General features: G+C 48.5%; 1 protein-coding gene across 1 annotated transcript in view; it reads left to right on the forward strand.

Annotated features, from left to right (window-relative positions):
- ACACB (acetyl-CoA carboxylase beta) overlaps positions 1-18,457 on the forward strand; it is a 95,888-nt gene that overhangs the window by 75,244 nt on the left and 2,187 nt on the right. The window contains exons 40-51 of the mRNA XM_061141702.1: positions 1,003-1,123; positions 3,352-3,462; positions 4,752-4,895; positions 5,546-5,666; positions 7,198-7,294; positions 9,123-9,219; positions 10,600-10,735; positions 11,808-11,985; positions 15,235-15,347; positions 16,707-16,861; positions 17,749-17,919; positions 18,228-18,364. Coding sequence (XP_060997685.1) covers positions 1,003-1,123; positions 3,352-3,462; positions 4,752-4,895; positions 5,546-5,666; positions 7,198-7,294; positions 9,123-9,219; positions 10,600-10,735; positions 11,808-11,985; positions 15,235-15,347; positions 16,707-16,861; positions 17,749-17,919; positions 18,228-18,364 — 1,581 coding nt within the window. The remainder of the gene's footprint in view (positions 1-1,002; positions 1,124-3,351; positions 3,463-4,751; positions 4,896-5,545; positions 5,667-7,197; positions 7,295-9,122; positions 9,220-10,599; positions 10,736-11,807; positions 11,986-15,234; positions 15,348-16,706; positions 16,862-17,748; positions 17,920-18,227; positions 18,365-18,457) is intronic.

The raw sequence follows: 18,457 nt of genomic DNA on the forward strand, positions 1-18,457 counted from the left end.
CCTATCCTTGCTGTCCCCACATGAGGCACGTCTCTCACAAAAACAGCACATCACTCGGGGACAGTTAGGTTGGATTCCCACATGTCCCCAGAGCTTGCGGGCTCACAATTTATGACCAAATGAGCCAAACTGACTCACTGGGTGAGCTGGGAAGACGTGGACAGGGTCTACTCCCTGAGTATCGCCCTTGATACTGGTATCTTTTCCAGGGAAGGTTGTAGGTTTTTAAAATCAGATTCTGATTTAAATCAAAATTTCCCAGGCTGAGTTTCCTGGTCTGTTAATCATTGATTTGGGGGGAGAGAGGGAATGAAGATTTTCTATAGTCAAGTAAGTTTCGGAAACACTGGGTTAGATGAGATCCAACAAGCATCTTTACTGCAGGCCTTCTCAGAGTATTTAATGCACTAAAATGCCTTGTGAATCTCTAATGGGTTAGGGCCTAACCCAGTCTTTTTGGCACCACGGACTGATTTTGCAGAAGACAATTCTTCTGTGGACCAGGGAGGCAGGGATGGTTTTAAGATGATTCAGTTGCCACATTTTTTGTGCACTTTACTTCTATTATTATTACCTCAGCTCACGCTCAGATCAGCAGGGAGGTTGGGCTGTGCAGTGGACTCATGTGGCCATGATTGATAGGTCATGAACCAAGTGCCTTCTCCTGGCACACGCCCATCTCTCTGCAGACCAAAGGCTGTTCTAGATTGTCTCTGGAGGAGTGCAGGGCAGGGGTGATGCTTTGTTAGGACAGCCTCTGAATCAGCAGACTCTCTTTGGTTGGAGGGGTGATCATCATTGAAGCTGTCCTTGCCCTTCTGGAAACTTTAGGGCCAATTGTGAAGGTCCTAGACCCCTGCCTTCATCTCACTGTGGGCTGCTTTCTCACCCTCCAGTCCCTCAGCTCGCTCAGCCTTCCTTCCCCGGCTCCTTGGGAAACGCATCAGCCTTGGCCTGTCCCGGGCTGGAGCTCAGTCTATAACTCTTGTTTGGTTCCTAAAGGTATGTCATCACGGACATCATTGGGAAGGAGGAGGGCCTGGGCGTAGAGAACCTGAGGGGCTCAGGCATGATTGCTGGGGAGACCTCCCAGGATTACAACGAGATCGTCACCATCAGCATGGTGAGTCCCCGCCTGTTTTCTTTTCCAACTCAACTTTATATTATAGAAACTTTAAAACAATCACCAAAAGCCTGTCATATAAAGTGAAGTAAGTCAGAAAGAGAAAAGCAAATATCATATATTAACGCGTATGTATGGAATTTAGAAAACTGGTACTGATGAGCCTATTTGCAAGGCAGGAATAGAGGCACAGACAAAGAGACAGACTTGTGGACACAGCAGGGAGGAGAGGGTGGAGTGAATTGGGAGAGTAGCACTGAAACATCATGGGAAGTTGCTCAGCTACGTGCTCTGCGACAACCTAGAGGGATGGGGGTGGCTAGAGGGTGGCAGGGAGGTTCAAGAGGGAGGGGACATATGTCTTCTTATGGCTGATTCATGCTGTTGTATGGAAACAACCAACACAACATTGTAAAGCAATTATCCTCCAATTAAAAATAAATTTAAAAAATTAGTCGCGAAAGTAAAGAGAATTGATAAGGAGCCCTGTATACTCATCACCGGCTCCAACAGTTGTCAGCGTGTAACCATTCCTGCATCTTCAGCCCATCTGCCCGCTCTTCTGGAATATTTTAAAGCTGCCTCCACTTATATCTTTCCATCTATTAAGTACCCTAGTGTGGCTCTTTGCTAGATAAATGCTCCCCCATTAAAAAAATAACATAACCATGATACCGTTACACCCAACAATATCAACAGCGATTCCTTAATATCGTCAGAACTCAATTTTTGTTCTGTTTTCATAGTTATCTCAAAATGTCTTATTATAGTTGGTTGGCTTGAATCAGCATTCAATCTCTTCTTATTTAAAAGATATTGAGTATTTAGAAGAACTTTGGGGCCTTCCCTGGTGGCGCAGTGGCTAAGACTCCACACTTTCTCTGCAAGGGGGCAAGGGTTCAGTCCCTGGTCAGGGAACTAAGATCTTGCATGCCCAGAAGTGTGGGGAAAAAAAAAAAAAAAGAACTTCTGTCTGATTTTAACTGGTACTAAATGACTATCTTCTCACTCCCCAGTTTGGCTTTTACAGAAATATCTTCTGTTTCTGGTGGAGTCGTAGGAATAGTTCTCTTCAGTGGTGAACTGTCACTCAAGTTCTGATTTTTACCCTTGGTGTTGGCTCTTCAGTTTCCAAGGTGGAAAATGCTGGCCTTGAGTGTCTTCCTTCGGCTTATTGTCTAGGTGTCATTATGTATATTTCATACCTATTTCAAAATAAAAAGACATATATATATTTACATATTCCAAAATATGTCATTTTATTTTGAAGGATATAAAAAGATAGGGATATTTATATATATTCCAAAATAGATAAACATATATATATAAATATACAGCTTTAATTTATATTTATATATATATATATACAGACAGGCACACCTCAGAGATGTCACAGGTTTGGTCCCATATCTCTACAATAAAGTGAATGAATATAGCATTGAAGTGGAGATTGCGATAAAGTCACATGGATTTTTTGGTTTCTCAATCCATGTAAAAGCTATGTGTATACTATACTGTAGTCTGTTAAGTCTGCGATAGCATTATGTCTTTTAAAACTGTATACACTTTAAAGTTCTTTATGGCTAAAAAATGCTAACCTTCATCTGACACACAGGATTGCCACAAATTTTGTTTAAAAAAATGAATAGACCTTAGCACCCATGAAGTACAATAAATGAAGTCTGCCTGTATAAATCTTTCTATTTTGAAATAGTTTAGGACGCATCGGAAGTTACGAGATGGGTTAGGCAGGTCCTGGGCGCCCCTCGTCCAGCCCCCGTGTGACGGTGTCTATGTAACCATTGCACGTGATCAAAACAAGGACACTGGCAGGCACAACACTGTTAACTCGACACAGACCTTGATCGTTTTTCCCCAGTTTCACCTGCCCTCCTAGGCTTCCTTTGGTTGTGTGAATGTGTGCAATGTCTCAGGAGTGACCGAACTCAGAAGAGCCACAGAGATGCCTCTTAAAGCAAGAGCCAGAACATTGCACATCTGCTGTGTGTCTTTACAACACTCTTCCTCGCTAGCCCCATTCTTTCTGGACAGGAGGTCGAGGTCAGGCAGCCTGAAGGACAGGCTTGTGCCCACGCTGTCTGGCCACCAATCAGGATGCCCGTGGCCAAGCTTAGCTTCCATGCATGCTCAGCGGTTCCTGGACCGTCCCTGCTGTGGGCAGCGGGGCCCTGGCCCCGAGAAATGCAGGAGGGGTCCTGTCTCCACAGGTGACCTGCCGGGCCCTCGGGATCGGGGCTTACCTGGTGAGGCTGGGCCAGCGAGTGATCCAGGTCGAGAATTCCCACATCATCCTCACGGGGGCGACGGCTCTCAACAAGGTGACCACCTGAAGGGACGGCCGGGGAGTGGACATGTCGGGGTGGGGGAGGGGTCGTTCTGACATTCCCAATGTCCCCACTGGGGAATTTTTCTCAACATGAAAGCAGTTCCAGGAATTCCCTGGTGGTCCAGCGGTTAGGACTCCACACTCTCACCGCTGAAGGCCTGGGTTCAATCCCTGGTCGGGGAACTTAAGACCCCACAAGCTACATGGTGCGGCAAGAAAAGGAAAAAAGAAACTAGTTCTATCCCTGCTATTATAAGTGCTAGTCTTTCATTTGGCAGTTATATGGGCCTCTTATGAATTAACATATATTATAGATAGATAGATAGATACATATATGTGTGTATTGGGCTTCCTTGGTGGCTCAGTGTTAAGAGTTTGCCTACAAAGCAGGAGATGCAGGTTTGATCCTTGGGTCAGGAAAATCCCCCAGAGAAGGAAATTGCCATTTCCCACTCCAGTGCAACCCACTGCAGTATTCTTGCCTGGAGAATCCCATGGACTGAGGAACTTGGCGGGCTACAGTCCACAGGGTCAAAAAAGAGTCTGACATGACTGAGTGACTTACCAGCAACAATGTATATGTTAGACTCTTCTGGTGGAACTAACTCTCTGTGTTACTGTAATTGAAATTTTAAAATATTATTAAAATAGCATTACACATTGCAGAAAATTGGGAAAAAGACCTCCCCCCCCCAAAAAAGTAATTTTGTCCCTACTATACTTTTTGGGTAGTTTTCCTCTCATCTCATGTCTTTACATAGTTAGACTCCTAGTGAACATAGTTTCGTGTGGCTGTTTTCACTGTCTTGAAATGCCTTCCACAATGCTGTGAAACCTCCCTAACATCAGGTCTGCTAAAAATCCCACAGTGGATCTCAAAGTCTGGCCCCTGAACCAGCAGCATCAGTATTACCTGGGATCATGATAAAAATGCAAAGTTCTCTGGCCCCACCGTAGACCTGCTCCATCAGCAACTCTAGGTTGGGTTTTGCCTGGAGATGACCAGTCACCAGCTGGATCACTGGTTCTCAAATTGGGCCACATAATGCAATTATCTGGAAGTCGGAAAAAAAAAAAAAAAAACCAAAACAACAAATACCCGAGATTCTGATGTAATCCATCTGGCTGCCTGCAGCCTGGACATCAGGACTTTTGAAAGCTCCCAGGTGATTCTGACACGCAGTCAGCCAGGGTTGAGGACCACCGAGGGAGGTGACTTCTGAACAGATGGAAGGGCCCCGGGTCAGGCAGGACCTTGCTAACCGTGTCATGTCAAAGCAGGTCCTGGGCAGAGACGTCTACACGTCCAACAACCAGCTGGGAGGTGTGCAGATCATGCATTACAATGGCGTCTCGCATGTCACCGTGCCGGATGACTTCGAGGGTGTTTGTACCATCCTGGAGTGGCTGTCCTATATGCCAAAGGTGCAGCATCCTTCCCCCCTCCCCCTTGAAGCTTGGAGCCTGGAAGACTGTTATCTGGTTCATTTGCCAGGTGATGTGGAAGGGTAGGGAGTAGGTAACACTGAAATTGTGCCTAGGGTTAATTTTTCTTTTCTCTTCCTTCCTTCCCTCTCTGATGCCCAGCCCTGTACTCACAGTTCTTTGCTTTTTTTTTTTTTAATTGACTTTGTAAGGAGGCTGTGTGTTGATCTTTTAGAAAGAGGTGATATTACCTGTCATCAAAAGAGGTAACGTGGACAACAGAGAACCCTCAGGCTTTGCAGCAGGCTGGATTTGATTCCTGGCTTCCTTCTCATAGCCATGAGACCTCAGGACCATCTCTTAATCTTTCTAAGTCTCAGTTTCCTCATCTGTAAAGTGAGAATAACAGTGGCACCTGCCCCAGGGTGTTATCATTGATGGCTCAGTGACATGATGTGTGGAGCGCAGCGCTTGGCAGGCCCTCAGCCAAATGCTATTCCTAATTGTGATGATGACCTACTTTGGGTTGGGCTTCTGCCATGTAACTAGGCATCACCATAGTCAAAAGGGGAAAGGAGGGCAAAGAGCGAACCGCAGATGTTATTGATGAGCCCGAAGGACCGAGTGGGAGACCTGACTTTCTTTCCTAGGATAATCGCAGCCCAGTCCCAGTCATCACACCCAAGGACCCCATTGACAGAGAAATTGAATTCCAACCATCTCGCGGGCCCTACGACCCCCGGTGGCTGCTCGCAGGAAGACCTCACCCAAGTAGGTCCCTCCAGGGTTTTGCCTGAGCCCGGGGTCTTGGGGTTTCTTTTCTGCCACCAAGATAAAAGAACAAGTCAGTAGAAGATTATCCCCAAGGGATACACCTGAGGTCAAATGCAAAAGGGGGTGGAAGAATGGAGATTTTTCTCTGTGCTTTTCCCAAGCTGATGACTGAGAAGGGGTGAAAACAGCCTGTGGTTTCTGGAGCTGATGGATGGAGGTGAAAAGTAGCAGAGGTCGTGACCTCCTTCCCCGAAATTGCCCCAGATGTGGTCACATAGGTGGAAACTCTGGGGCTGAAACCTCAGGGTTTCAGAGAGAAGAGCGCTTCTCTCTCTCTGTCCCTCTCTCTTTCTTTTTCTATTTGGCCTAAACCTTCATAAGGTAACTCTCCATGAGTTTATCCAGGATGAGCAACTTTGCCTCTTCTGCAGCTCCATTTGTAGACGTACATGTGGATGTGCACACATATATCCAAACACACCTGTGTGCACGCACATGCTTGCACATGCACACATTCTCTCTCCCTGTCTCCCCTCCCCGCCCCAAGGGACAGGTTGGCCTCCTGGAGGTATCTGATTACATTCTGAGCAACCAGGACAGAACTGGAAAGCTGAGCTGCCCCTATTGCCACAATCCTGACTCTAGAATTTCACATGCTGCCCCGTTTAAAACTCAGCCTCCCAACTCAGCCTCCCTTTCCAGCTGCGTGGGGCAATGGAGGTGCCGCCAGAAGCATGCTAGGCTCCGCCAGCAAAAGATGCCCCATGGCCTGATCCCCACCTCTGCCGTTTCTCTCAGGCTTTCTCGCCTGTGAGCGCTGGCTTTAGCTTGATTTTTAAAAAATGTCTGATGTGTTACCGACCATTTGCTCCAGCTAGTTGGGCTGGCCCTCAGGCAGACCCTGAGGCTGGGGTGCTTTGTTCCCAGGGGCCCAGCCCCCCTACTCCTGCAAAGTGAGATCTCTCCCCCTACCTGCCTCCTCGTGTCCAAACCACAGCTATGTACACTGCAGTGTGGATCCCAGGCACCGCGTCCTCCCCAGGATGGCCGCAATTGACATCCGCTTGTTCACTCTCCCTTTCTCTGCTTCTCTGTCTCTCAATGGAACACGTTCTTCCCAGTTAAACAGTTTTGGGCTGCAGCCACCGGGTCCGGGATGAGTTTTTTTCTGGGCAGGTGGTCCCTTCTGAAATCGTGCCTTCCAAAGGCAGCCATCTGCTCTTTTTGGCTCCTGAGAAGAAAAGGCAGAGACTGTGACTAGGGTCTCCTCGTGTTTGGCATTGAAGGATGTTGATGTGGTTGGATGTTCTGTATGGACCGACTTCCTGACTTGGTATAGTGTTTGGCAGCCTTGGTTTTGTGTGTTGGGGGTGGGCAGGGGAAATGTTGTCATTTTCCAGGAATAAATGTATCTGGGCTGTCAACGTCAGGTTGTCCTAGAGACGACAGAGGAGTCTGCCCTCCAGGTGGACACCAGGGGCCCTCAGCAACCAGCCCCCGGCCTGAGCTTCCGCCCTTCTGCCCGCAGCTCTGAAGGGATCCTGGCAGAGTGGATTCTTCGACCAGGGCAGTTTCAAGGAGATCATGGTGCCCTGGGCCCAGACTGTGGTGACGGGACGAGCAAGGTAACCCTGAGGGCCGGCCCAGGCGGCCTCAGTGATGCTTTCTCCCTGGCCCTGGATTTTCTGAAAGAAAAACCAATGCAGGAGGGTGTTTCTGGCTGATGAAATTCTTCACAGAGTCTGGATTTGTCCGTAACTTTAGAAGACATCTCCAGCAACTTCTTCCTGGGGGCCAGGACCCTTGCGCCTTGTGTCTGCCCCTGGGCCAGGGCACCCTCGCCAGGGGGCCCATGAACCCCTTTGGGAATCAGAAGGTGGCCCTGGTACTCTCTGGGAAACCACACAGACAGTCAGAACTATGAACTCCATTTAGGAGGGCCATGGGCAGGAACCGCTGTTGTATACCAGAGCTGGCAGAAGGCATAAATGCTTGGATTCTTTCAAAGCTGAGCTCACTCCTTCTCTTTGGGATGAGTCCACCTGCCCTAGAGTTCTTCCTTTTATGGAGCCCAAAGCAACAGCCTCATAATTTACCACTCAGATTCCTGGCACAAGGCAGTTGCTACAAGTTCAGGTTCTGGAGTCAGACCTCTGTTGGTACTCACCCTCTCTGGGCCTTTACATCCTCATCTGTACAATGAGGCTAATAACTCTACCCCTTCCCACTCCCGAAGGATTGTTGTGATGACTAGAAGTGGTAATGTGTCAGGCACTTAAAATATCGCAAATGGGGAATTCCTCTGTGGTCCGGCGGTTAAGACTCCTTGCTCCTACTGCTGGGGGTGCGGGTTTGACACCTGGTTGGGTAACTGAGATCCCAAGTGCCACATGGTATTTAATATTTTTTAAATAAATAAAAAGCATTTAAAAAATCATAAGCGCTCCATAATGGTATTAACAGCAGCTGCCATTATTGTTGTTATTTACTTCTCTGTAATAACTGTTAAAATACTAAGTCTGTTACTGGGATTGCTTCTCCATAATTGTTTTACTTTTTTCAAATGTCCTTTTTTGTGGGGGCTGCACTGTCTTCATCCAGTATGTGGGCTTAGTTGCCCCGAAACATGTGGGATCTTAGTTCCCCACCCAGGGATCAAACCCATGGTACCTGCATTGGAAGGTGGATTCTTAACCACTGGACCATCAGGGAAATCCCCTGGAATGTGTTCTTTAAACCTGAGATGAAATCTACTCCCCCTTCCACATGGAAGCACTTAATTTGAAGACTGCTGTCCCCAAACCTGCCCCGTAAACTGTTGGGAGCGTAACCGAGAGGAATCAACTGACGCAGGTGGCCAGGGGCAGCCGGCGGCGGTTGCTGATGGAGACTGATGCCATGGACCGCCCATAACTGAAGCTGCTCAGGCTTAGCATACCTCCATCCTTTCCCAATGTGGCGTGGTGTCCGGACCCGTGCTGTCCACCGTGGTGGCTGCTGGCCACGCGTGACAGCGCAAATTCAGATGAATCACACAGTGAAAGAGCCTGTCACATTTTCAGTTCCTCAGCCATCCCTGCCATGTTTCAGATTCCCCGTGGTCACGTGCAGCTCACAGCTCCACACTGGTCAGGCAGCTAGAGGACATGGCCATCATCAGGGAAAGTGCTAGGGGATGATGCTGCTCCCATCCCTGCCTTGGCCCGATCCTCCCCACAACCCCGGCAGCTGTTGCCCCAACACGGGCACCCAGAGGACCTTTCCAGCCTGCTTGTTTGTGAGGCTTTTCACCGCTTCAGGGCCAAGTTGAAAACAGCACACTTTTCTCTGTCCACCCTCATCCCGGCCTGCGAGCCTGTAGAATATCAGCCTGGGCTGGCCGGACCCACCTGCCCCCTGAATCAGCCCGGGGTGCTGCCCCGTGCCCCTGCCCACTTGTGGTCCACCTTGCAGGCTTGGGGGCATCCCTGTCGGAGTGATCGCCGCAGAGACGCGGACAGTGGAGGTGGTCGTGCCCGCCGACCCTGCCAACCTGGATTCCGAGGCCAAGGTTAGGGGCCAGGGAGCTGGGCAGGCTCTTTGCATGTTTTGTTTTTTTACTGAAGTGTAGTTGACTTACAAATTATATTAATTTCAGGTGATTCATTTCAGCATAGTGATTCAGCATTTCTACAGATTGTACGCCATTAAAAGTTGTTACAAGATAACGGCTATATTTCTCTGTGCTATACAGTATATCCTCGTTGCTTTTGTATTTTATACATTGCAGTTTGTATCTCTTAATCCCATACCCCTCATTTGTCCCTCCCATCTTCTCTCTCACCTTTGGTAACTACCTGGTTTATTTTTTGTCTGTTTTATTTTTGTGAGTCTGTTTCTGCTTTGCATATATGTTTATTTGTATTATTTTTTAGGTTTTCCATATAAGTGATAACATACAGTGCTTGTCTTTCTCTGTCTGACTAATTTCACTATGTATAATGTTCTCTAGATCTATCCACATTGCTGCAAATGTCAGAATTTCATTGTTTATAGTGGTTGAGCAGTATTCCATTGTATATATATACCACATCATCTTGATCCATCCATCTGTTGTTGGGCCCTCGGGTTGCTTCTGTATATTGGCTACTGTAAATGGTTTTGCTGTGAACATTGGGGTGCATGTATATTTTCAAATTAGTGCTGGGCGCTATATATACATATGTGTGTGTCTATATATATGCATACCCAGGAATAGAGTTGCTGAGTCATATAGCAGTTCTATTTTTAGTTTTCTGAGAAACCTCCATACTGTTTTCCATAGTGGCAGCACCAGTTAACATGCCCACCAGGAGTGTTCCAGGGTCCCCTTTTCTCCACATCCTCGCCAGCATTTGTCTCTGCAGACTCTCTGCTGATGGCCATTCTGACGGCCATGGCTGTGGTTTTGCTGGGTCTACTGTGTAGGCCGGTTGAGCTGACAGGAGCGGGTCCTGAGTGCGCACATGTCTGTCTTTCCAGCTCAGAGACTCAGAGGCGTCCTTGGCTCTGGAGTAGGGTGGGGTGGGGGCCCCAGCACGGCGTCTGCAGGATGCATGGTGCTCCACACTGTCTTCTTCAGAGGATGATGGGTCCCTAGGAATCCCTCCCTCCTCCTGCCCCCCGTCACTGTTGCTATTCCTAGGGTGGGCCACACCGCACCCTGGGAGGAGTTCAGAAGTCAGAGGGCGGGTCCTGGGACCCTGCTCAGGGTGGCCTTTACTAGCTTGGCACCTATCAACAGGCAACAGGAGTCTCCCCGGGCTGCATCTGAGTCACGCATCTGAGTCACGCATCTGAGCCCCATCTCTGGTGTTGTCACTGATGCCAATCAGACTGCCTGCCCTCCAGGGTGCTGTGTGAGCGGCCATCCCACTCAGAGGAGTCTGATGCAGGCTGCTCTGTGTTCCAGATAATCCAGCAGGCTGGCCAGGTGTGGTTCCCAGATTCGGCCTATAAGACGGCCCAGGCCATCAATGATTTCAACCGGGAGAAGTTGCCCCTGATGATCTTTGCCAACTGGAGGGGGTTCTCCGGGGGCATGAAAGGTAAAGTGGCTTTCCTGTGGGTGCCCTGAAGCCTTGGGGTCAGCACCCTTGACAGCTCCCGTGGGGGCGCAACATCATCATCTTAGCTGAGCCTTCTGCAGCCCTGCAGACGGGAGCTGTCAGGGAACTGAGGGCTTCCAGTGTGAATTGCCAGAGGTCCCCATCATGCAGGGAGGGGCAGGGGAGGCAGGGGTGGCCCCGGGAAGCTGCCGAGTGACCTGGGCTGTCACCTCCCTGCTTGGGAAGATGAGAAGGTGCCTGATCTCCTTAGGGGGCTACTGTGAGTCTCAGTGACGTGACACCCAAATGCAAGTGCTTCTTAAGGCACTGAGCACATTTCAAGAGACACAGGCTGTCAGTGGGATGTTTCAGAAAGAGCTGGACTGAGACCGGGCAGACCTGGTCTGCGTCCTTGCTGGGTGAGTAACTGCTCCAAGCCGAAGTTTCCCTCCTCTGCGAAGAGGGGTAAGAATAGAGAACCTCAGAGGGCCAAGGTGAGGGTTCGTTGGCACATGGTGGTTACTCTCAGTGTGATTTTCAGTTATTTAAAAAAATATTTGTCTATGTATTTGGCTGTGCTAGGTCTTAGTTGCAGTGTGTGAGATCTAGTTCCCTGACCAGGGATCGAACCCGGGCCCCCTGCCTTGGGAGCTCAGAGTCCTAGCTCCTGGACCACCAGGGAGGTCCCAGATTTTGTTATTGTGCTGTTGTTTCCATGTACCATGCCTAATTGGATGTGTCTTGGTAGAAAATAAGGACCATCTGCCTGTGGGCAGGAGGGAAGAGACTGTGTCATCCTTGGAGAGGGTTCTGTTCTGGAAACAGTGGGACAGGCCAGGGGCATCTCTGAGCCAGGGCTGGAAGGGATCTTAGAGATGAGCCTATGCCTCCTTTTCTGGGTGGGAACGTTGAGGCCCCGGCAGGGAGGAGGACCTGGTCAAGGTCACACGGGCCCCTAGGGAGCCTTCTGTGCCTTGATCCTGCCTCCTGGCCCCAGGACAGCCTTTCCACAACCCCTGGGCAGTGAAGGGTGGGCCGGGTCATCTCAGTGGGTGGCTGCCTTGCTTTTCAGACATGTACGACCAGGTGCTAAAGTTCGGAGCCTACATCGTGGACGGCCTCCGGAAGTACAGACAGCCCGTCCTGATCTACATCCCGCCCTATGCGGAGGTCCGGGGGGGCTCCTGGGCGGTCATGGACACCTCCATCAACCCACTGTGCATAGAGATGTACGCGGACAGAGAGAGCAGGTGGGTGCGCCGCCCCAGCCCCGCCCCACCTTCCTTGTTCTCACTCCCAGGCCCGGGGCCCGTGCCCTTTGAGTCACACTCTGGGGATCGCAGGGGTGTTCTGAACTTCCAGAGGGATGGGGAGACTCCAGTGTTCCCAGTCTGAAACCATTCAGCATGCTACTGGATTTTCTCAGTATAATTAGTGACTGGAGCCCAGAAGTAGTGGAGGAATTGTAGTTTGTTCTTTCACAACTTACACTCACCTGTTTCCCAAGGAGATTTGGAATCACTTAAAGAAAATATAAAAATAAAAAAATATAATATAGTATAATTAATATAATATATTAATTATATATAATATCTATATAATTAATATATATGTTATATATTATATATAATTGTTATATATATAATAAATTTATGTTATTTATAAATTTATATATAATATATATTGTCTATATATTTATATATTATTTATAAATATATTTATAAATTTATATATATAATATATAACATAATATATTAATAATATAAATATATGATTATAATATAGAATGATATATATATATATAGAATGATATATATAGAATGATATATAATATATGTATATAATCGTATAATATAGCTTATATTATATATAATTATATATGTTATATATAATTATATTATATTATATTATATATTTTATGCATATTATATATTATATATAATATATACTATACATTATATATTATATATAATTATATTATATACTTTATTATATATAATATAATATATAATATATGTAATATAATTATTGTATTATTTATATATACTTATAATACATATTAATATAATTATTGTATTATTTAATTAATATAATTATAATACATATTAATATATTAAATTATAGCTAACTAATTGATTGATTATTAATTAATTAGGACTTCCCTGATGGTCCAGTGGTTGAGAATCTACCTGCTAAAGCAGGGGACACAGGTTTGCTCCTTGGTCTGAGAACTAAGATCACACATGCACGGGACAGCTAAGCTCACAAACCACAACTACTGAGCCCAAGCACTCTAGAACCCATGCTCCACAACAAGAGAACCCACCACAGCGAGAAGCCCGAGCACCGTATCTAGAGAGTAGCCCCCACTCATCACAGCTAGAGACAGCCTGTGCAGCAACGAAGGCCTGGTGCAGCCAAAGGAAAAAGAAAGACCAAAAGCACCCGAGCTTCCTGGCAGCCAAGGTGAAAAGGGAAATATGACTAGGTGTCTAGTTCTTACTGGACTCTGAGTCTTCCCCAGAACTGTTCTGTAGAGGCTATGTTTTATTCATTTTTATTTATTGTTACAGCCTAGGGCCTAGTACAGTACCTGACTCCTAATGGGTGCTTGGGAAATACTGGACAAACAAATGACTAAAATGTATACTTGCATGAGAGGACACCAGTTCCTCAGGGGAGAGAAACCTTCCTGGCATTTTTTTTTTTTAAGTGGGAATCTATCCCAGATAGATTCTTCCAGAAAGGAAGCTGATGATAATGCTTGTAACTCGGTGTTTGAATGCCTTCAGGATGAAGACTATGCCAAATGCTGTGCAGAATGTGAAGGCCCCAAGAGTAGTTCTGCTCAGGACTTCCCTGGTGGTCCAGGGGCTGAGACTCTGTGCTTGCAATGCAGGGGACCCAGGTTCTATCCCTGGTCTGAGAACTAGATCCCACGTGCCATGACGAAGAGTTTGCATGCTGCAACTCAGACCCAGAGCAGCCCAATAAATAAACAGTTTTTTAAAAAGAAGAGTTCTGCTCAAGGTATAGATAGGCACCTTCCTCCTGTGTCTACTCCCTTATTCGTTCCTCAATTCAGTGAATATATATTGAGCACCTACTACGTCTCAGGCATTACGTCTCAGGCATCGTGATATGGTACAAATGAGCCAAGCCTGTCCTGCCTTCAGTGTCCTGTGACCTTCACGGGAGGCTGCTGAGCTCAGACTTTCAGAAGACTCGGGACGAGAGCAGCCCCAAATGGGGTCACATTAACTTTTCACTCTGGTCACCAGGAGGCTCAGAGCTACATGTAGTATTGGTCAGGGCTTCCAAGCTGTCAGAAGAGAAAGGGACAGGGGGAAACCAAGGGGTGGGGTAAGAGGGTTGGGAATGGAGGGGGCCACTCATATCTTGGATTCCTCCATGGGCCTTTGTGTGCTTTAAGGAGATTAAAGAATACATTTTAGCCATGAAATTAAAAGATGCTTGCTTCTTGGAAGGAAAGCTATGACAAACCTAGAGAACGTATTAAAAAGCAGAGACATCACTTTGCCAACGAAGGTCCATCTAGTCAAAGTTATGATTTTTCCAGTAGTCATGTATGGATGTGAGAGTTAGACCATAAAGAAAGCTACACACCGAAGAATTGGTGCTTTCCAACTGTGGTGCCGGAGAAGACTCTTTAGAGCCCCTTGGACAGCAAGGAGATGAAACCAGTCCATCCTAAAGGAAATCAAGCCTGAATATTCATTGGAAGGACTGATGCTGGAGATGAATCTCCAGTACTTTTGGCCACCTGGTGTGAAGAACTGACTCATTGGAAAAGACCCTGATGCTGGGAAAAATTGAAGGTGGGAGGAGAGGGGGGCGACAGAGGGTGAGATGGTGGGATGGCATCACCGATGCAATGGACATGAGTTTGAGCAAACTCCAGGAGATGGTGAAGGACAGGGAAGCCTGGTGTGCTGTGGTCCATGGGGTCGCAAAGAGTCAGACACGACTGAGTGAATGGAGAACACCATCACCACCACCCTGGCCTGGGGAGAGCAGAGATTAGGAGAGCCAGAGAGGACTGTAGCTGAAGAGCTGGTGGGATATGCTGTTCTGGAAAAAGTCACCCACTCTTGTTGCTGAAAGGGCCTTCCAGAGTTCAGAACATTTGGTTTTATTTTTTAGCTTTCGGCCGTGCCATGGCATGCGGGATCTTAGTTCCCTGACTAAGGATTGTCCCATGCAGTGGAAGCACAGAGTCCTAGCCACTGGACTGCCAGGGAAGTCCCAGAACACTTTATTTTAAAAGCTGGTTTAATCTTCACTCTCTGGATAGAAAAGCAGATGACCAGAGAGGGGAATTGACTCGGCCAAGGTCATCCAGAAATCCAACTACGGAGCAGGGGACTGCCACCAGATTTCCTGGCGGCCTTGCCTCCCCCTGCCGTGTCCTCTAGCTGTCACTTGCTAGGTGTGAACACCTCATACACACTTCCCCCTGCCACTGTTTTTTTTTTCAGAGCGGGTGTCCTGGAGCCAGAGGGAACAGTGGAGATTAAGTACCGGAAGAAAGATCTGGTGAAGACCATCAGAAGAATCGACCCCGTTTCCAAGAAGCTCGTGGAACAGCTTGGTGAGTGGGTCTGAAACGTATCACCGCTCAGAGGTCATGAACGGGCTCAGCCCACTCATTGCTGGAGGCTTCTAATATGTTAAAAACAGTGAAGACAAACCAAAACTCAGCAGCAACAACTGTGAGATGTTTCAAACGTTCCCACACATCCTATCAACCCCTTTAACATTAAAAAATATACACAGTGCCTTAGTGAATGTAATTTCTCAACACACACAGTATAGAATAGTTGAAGTATTTCAAGCCAATGAGAAACATTTGAATTTTGGTAGCAAAATTACCCTTTAGAATTTTTCCATCAGGCATTTTACTAATTTTGTTTGAGTGATAGGTTTGTTTCACTTGCAACTTATTTGTAATTCTCTTTAAAAATCCATATGAGGTAGTATTGCCTTTATAACTGATCTGTGTCATTAGAAATTCACAGGATTTATGATGATGGTGATGATGGGTATATAATTTCTTTGGTTTGGCATCAGGGTACTGCTGATATGATAGGGTGAATCAGAAAGTGTTCCCCGCTCTGTTTTCTGAGTCTGAGTTGGCATTATTTGTTTAAATCTTTGATAGCAAAGATTTACAATTCAACTACAAATTCAATTCCTTTTTTATATATAGGACTGTTCAGTTTAATCTCTTTGCTGTTAGGTGAGCTTTCGTAGTTTGTTTTATTTCAAGGAGTTTGTTTCACTTAAATTATCAAATTGGCATAGACTTGTTTATAATATTCCCTTATTAGATTTTACTATGTAAATTAAAAATGGTAACTGTTGTATCCTGTAAGCGCAGTGGGCCTGATGAAAGGGAACGAATTTGAAGTTGAGAGTTGAATGCTGTCTTGCGAATCTGGGTGCATTTTTTTTATTGGAGTTGGGTTGCTTTACAACGTGTTAGTTTCTGCTATACAACGAGGTGAGTCCTCCTTGAACATATGTCTCCTCCCTCTTGGCCCTCCCTTCCATCATCACCCCCCTCCCACCCCTCTAGGTCATCATAGAGCACTGAGCTGAGCTATCAGAAAAAGAAAAGCAAATATCGTATATTAACGTGTACGTGTGCAATCAAAAAAATGCTACAGATGAACCTATTTTCAGGGCAGAAATAGAGACCTAGAGAACGGACGTGTGGACACAGAGCAGGGAGCGGAGGGTGGATGAACTGGGAGATTGGGGTTGAAATACATTTCCTCCCACGTGTAAAACAGGTTGCTAGTGGGAACCAGCTGTTTAGCACTGGGTGCATTTTTTTTTCCCCCACTGGGTGCATTTTTTAGGGTGCAGGAGCAACTTGGCTTGGGAGCACTATCAGGGCTAAAGCTCAGGCCTGTCCTGCGAACCCTGGCTCTTGCCTTGCCTGCAGGAATGTCTGAGCTCTCGGACACGGACCGCAAGGAGCTGGAGGGCCAGCTGAAGGCCCGGGAGGACCTGCTGCTGCCCATGTACCACCAGGTGGCGGTGCAGTTCGCTGACCTCCACGACACGGCGGGCAGGATGCTGGAGAAAGGCGTCATTTATGTAAGAGCCTGCGGCGCCGGGGTCTGCGTGAATGGCCAAGCCTCAGGTCACCTGGTGTCCAACACACAGAGAATCTGTGCACTCAGGCCTGTGGGATGAGGCAAATCCCACCTGTGAGAATCTCCTGGAGATCTTTTTTTTTTTTTTTTTAAACAAAACAAAACAAAAACAGCTCCGGTGGTTAAGAATCCGCCTTCCAATGCAGGGGACGTGGGTTCAATCCTAGGTCAGGGAACTAAGATCCCAATGCCACAGAGCAGCTCAGCCCGCACACTTCTCCACAACTGGGAGGAGGCCTGCATGCCTCAACTAAGACCCAATGCAGCCAAAAGTAAATAAGTATTTTTTAAAAACCCTAGTGCCCAGGTGGCCCGCCAATTGAATCAGAATATGGGGGTGGGGGGGCGGGGAGTCAGGCATCAGTATTTTTTCCCCAAATCCCCAAGAGATTCTAGTAGGTCGTCAAGTTTGGGAACCACCAGTCCAACCCCTGTGTGCGTTCAGAACCTCTGGGCCGGGTTTGGGACCGTTGTTCCCACAGCGCACCCCCCCCCCACCACGGGTGGTCACAACCGCATCCTCTTGCCCTGTCCCCACGAGGTCATCCCCAGTCCGGAACACCCCTGTGTGCTGGGCTCCTTCCTGCCTCTCCAGGCCCTCCACACCCGTCGTGAGCCCGTGTTCTGGGTCTGGCGGTGGAGGTGGGCACTGGGTGTATACCAGGGGAGGCGGTCCAGAGACCGGGCGGTGTCCTGTGTCTGCCGCCTCTCCGAGCCTCAGTTTTCCGGCCTGTGAAATGGGAGCGATGGCAGGGCCGGGCCCCGGGCAGCTGCCAGAGTCGCCCTCCCGCATTCCGGGGGCGCTCAGGCCCGCGGCTTTGCCCGCAGGACATCCTGGAGTGGAAGTCAGCGCGCAGCTGCCTGTACTGGCGCCTGCGCCGCCTAATGCTGGAGGGCCAGGTGAAGCAGGAGGTGCTGAGCGCCTGCCCCGAGCTCAGCCACATGCACGTGCAGTCCATGCTGCGCCGCTGGTTCGTGGAGACGGAGGGCGCCGTCAAGGTGGGCCTGGGGCAGAGGTGCGCACGCGCGGGCGGGGCGGGGTCGTCAGGGGTCCCTCGCCGACGCAGCCTCAACCCCCACCCCAGGCCTACCTTCTGCCTTCCCCGGGGCTCAGATGGTAGAGAATCCGCCTGCAGTGCAGGAGACGTGGGTGCGATCCCTGGGCAGGGGAGCTCCCCTGGAGGAGGAAACGGCAACCCACTGCAGCGTTCCTGCCTAGAGGATCCCACGGACAGAGGAGCCTGGCGGGCTGCAGTCCGTGGGGAGGCAGAGGTGGACGCGACTGAGCGACTGACGCTTTCTCGCAGGCCTACCTCTGGGACAACAACCAGACGGCGGTGCGGTGGCTGCAGCAGCACTGGCAGGCGGGCGAGGGGCCGCACTCCGCCATCCGCGAGAACATCGCCTGCCTGAAGCGGGACTCCGTCCTCAAGACCATCCAGCGGTGAGTGGCCGTCCCGCCCGCCTCACCTCACCCCAGAGCGGCCGCTCCGATCCGCCGCGTCTCACGGTCCACGGCCTCCGCCGCGGGGTCGGG

This window comes from Dama dama, chromosome 5, assembly GCF_033118175.1.
Source record: "Dama dama isolate Ldn47 chromosome 5, ASM3311817v1, whole genome shotgun sequence".
NCBI classification, from domain to species: domain Eukaryota; kingdom Metazoa; phylum Chordata; class Mammalia; order Artiodactyla; family Cervidae; genus Dama; species Dama dama.